Genomic DNA, 2,177 nt, shown 5'->3' on the forward strand with positions numbered 1-2,177 from the left:
AGTGTGTAACATTAAGGAGGATCTATTGTCAGAAATGGATATATTATTTATAGGTATGTTTTGTTATACACTGGACCTTTAAATTTGCCTGTAAATCCTACCTCCTGTGATGTGAACATGACCAGTCGTGGAGCAGCAGAGAGGCCGGCCTCCTTAATGTCAGGGAAGTGATGGTACCTGGCTAAGTTAACAGCGTACATGTTGGACATTGAGCCACCTGGAGGGAAAACAGCACACAGGTGTTAAAACACAGCCCCTGCACTTAGCACATTCTGGGGTGGATTAAATGATTAGCAAACAACAAAAAGCAGAAGCTGTCATGGCAACAGAGGTGTAAATATTAATAGTATCTGTCAGTGATTGCACCTGCATTGAAGATTCCATCTCCTCCTTCCTCCCAGCCAATCATCTCCATCATCTTCCTCAGCACAGCATCCTCCATCAGTGTAAAGACCGGAGCCACTTCATATGTGTACCTGCGGAAAACCAGATATAGCATTACTCAGCATGATTTTAAACTTTGATTTCAGGTAAGACTTACTGTCTATATTAGAATAAATTGTGTGACTCACAGACTGGGTTTGAGGGCCTCCACAATAAAGCTTGCCACCAAAGAATAGGGCTCCATCCCTGCATACAACTGGTTGAAGAAACGAGGATGGGCTACAGAGATGATAGAGAACAGAGCCAGTTAACAGTCAGATGAATGTCATTGCAATTCAGCATCTTTTAATCGTTTTACTAGCCTAACCAGTTTACAAAAGATGATTGCATAAGTGTGAGTTATTGTTTTCTCTCTGAGGGCAAGTTGTGGCTTGGCAACAGCACAAATATCAACGAATGTCCTTAACTTACACAAAACATGACTAGTGTTGTGTTACCTAATTTTTTTATTTAGGGTATCAAAGTATCCTTGAGCAAGATTGCTCCAGATGCTGTGCCATCGTGTGAATGTCTGAATGAGCTTAGTTTCTGTTTGCATGGACTTTTGCCATTCAACTGAGTGTATGTGGTGTTGAAAGGCGTGAATGTGGCACTTAGTTGTAAAAAGCACTTTGAGTGTCTGAAGGGACTGAAAGGTTGCTATACACATTTACCATTTACCATTTATTTCTGATATCATATGAATTGATACGGGAGAGTGGTTTGCCAGTTCCAGTTGCCAGTGTGGAGGCATTGGTGCATTAGGGTGAATAGGGCAGGCCAGGGGATACCAGGCGAGACGGCTTAAACTTACTTTAACAAAGATTTAACTGGCTATGAAGCAGTCTCAATTTAATGCTGATGCTTCTGTATGATCTATAAACAAACTACTTTCAGTTTGAGCAAGTAACAGGAGCTACTTGCTCAAACTAAAGGAAACATTTCTTTGAGTCTGACCCCCTGAACTGCATCCAATCGTCTTTTACTGAAGTTTGAAGACGTACTGGTCTTGACGCTGTATCTGATGGCATCTCTGCAGTGCTGCAGGGTCTTGGACTCAGACTCTCCTTCGTCTCTCAGCTCAAGGTCCAACAACTCCTTCAGCTCCTCGGGGGAACGCCACTCACAGACCTGGTAAGCACGGACAAATGTCTCACTGTCAAGGTCAACTGTAGCAGCAGTAGTCTTGATTACCCTCTAAAGGTGTGTTGGTACTGTAGCAGAAATCTGCCGTCACAGAATCTTTCCAAATTTACTTGCAGCATAACAACCATTTTACATAAGTCGCCATACCTACACAGACTAGTAAGTAATTGCACCTTTACCTTTTCTCTGACATCAGTGGCCTTTTTCACTGCATCTTCCATAATGATGGCCATGGATTGGTGAATGAAGTTCTCCGCTGCGAGTCCGTTCTGAGCGGGGCTGCTCAGGAGAACATCACCTATGACAACCGGAGAACATTTCACTGGATGTCCAGGATCTGCCTCTGGGCTTTGACCCACACTGAGAATAACCTCTTCTGAATGAGGAAGAGCAGAATAATGTGAGTTCTGACATCAGTGAATAAATATTAAGGTAGATAGTCTACAAAATAAAAAATGCAACATGGCTGGCAGAGTGGTATGTTTCTTAAAACGTCCGTGACTGGAAGACTTGTGACTCAGTGACTACTTCTGCAGTCATTTCCATTTTCCATTACAAAGAGCTGTTTTGCTGTTAATCTGTCTGCAATCTCTCTCTGATATCTGGGG

The 2,177-nt window shown here is 42.8% G+C and overlaps 1 protein-coding gene across 2 annotated transcripts in view; it reads right to left on the reverse strand.

Annotated features, from left to right (window-relative positions):
* The window catches only part of LOC118335341 (acidic amino acid decarboxylase GADL1-like), a 7,927-nt gene that overhangs the window by 4,271 nt on the left and 1,479 nt on the right, over positions 1-2,177 (reverse strand). The window contains exons 2-6 of one of the 2 annotated variants that reach the window (XM_035671580.1): positions 1,749-1,867; positions 1,428-1,554; positions 573-663; positions 367-476; positions 102-217 (exon numbers count right to left, since the gene is read on the reverse strand). In XM_035671580.1, coding sequence (XP_035527473.1) covers positions 102-217; positions 367-476; positions 573-663; positions 1,428-1,554; positions 1,749-1,867 — 563 coding nt within the window. Of the gene's footprint in view, positions 1-101; positions 218-366; positions 477-572; positions 664-1,427; positions 1,555-1,748; positions 1,946-2,177 lie in introns of both variants that reach the window. The other variant, XM_035671578.1, reaches the window with a different exon arrangement.

This window comes from Morone saxatilis, unplaced genomic scaffold (assembly GCF_004916995.1).
Source record: "Morone saxatilis isolate NCDOM2014 unplaced genomic scaffold, NCSU_SB_2.0 Contig24, whole genome shotgun sequence".
Classification (NCBI taxonomy): domain Eukaryota; kingdom Metazoa; phylum Chordata; class Actinopteri; family Moronidae; genus Morone; species Morone saxatilis.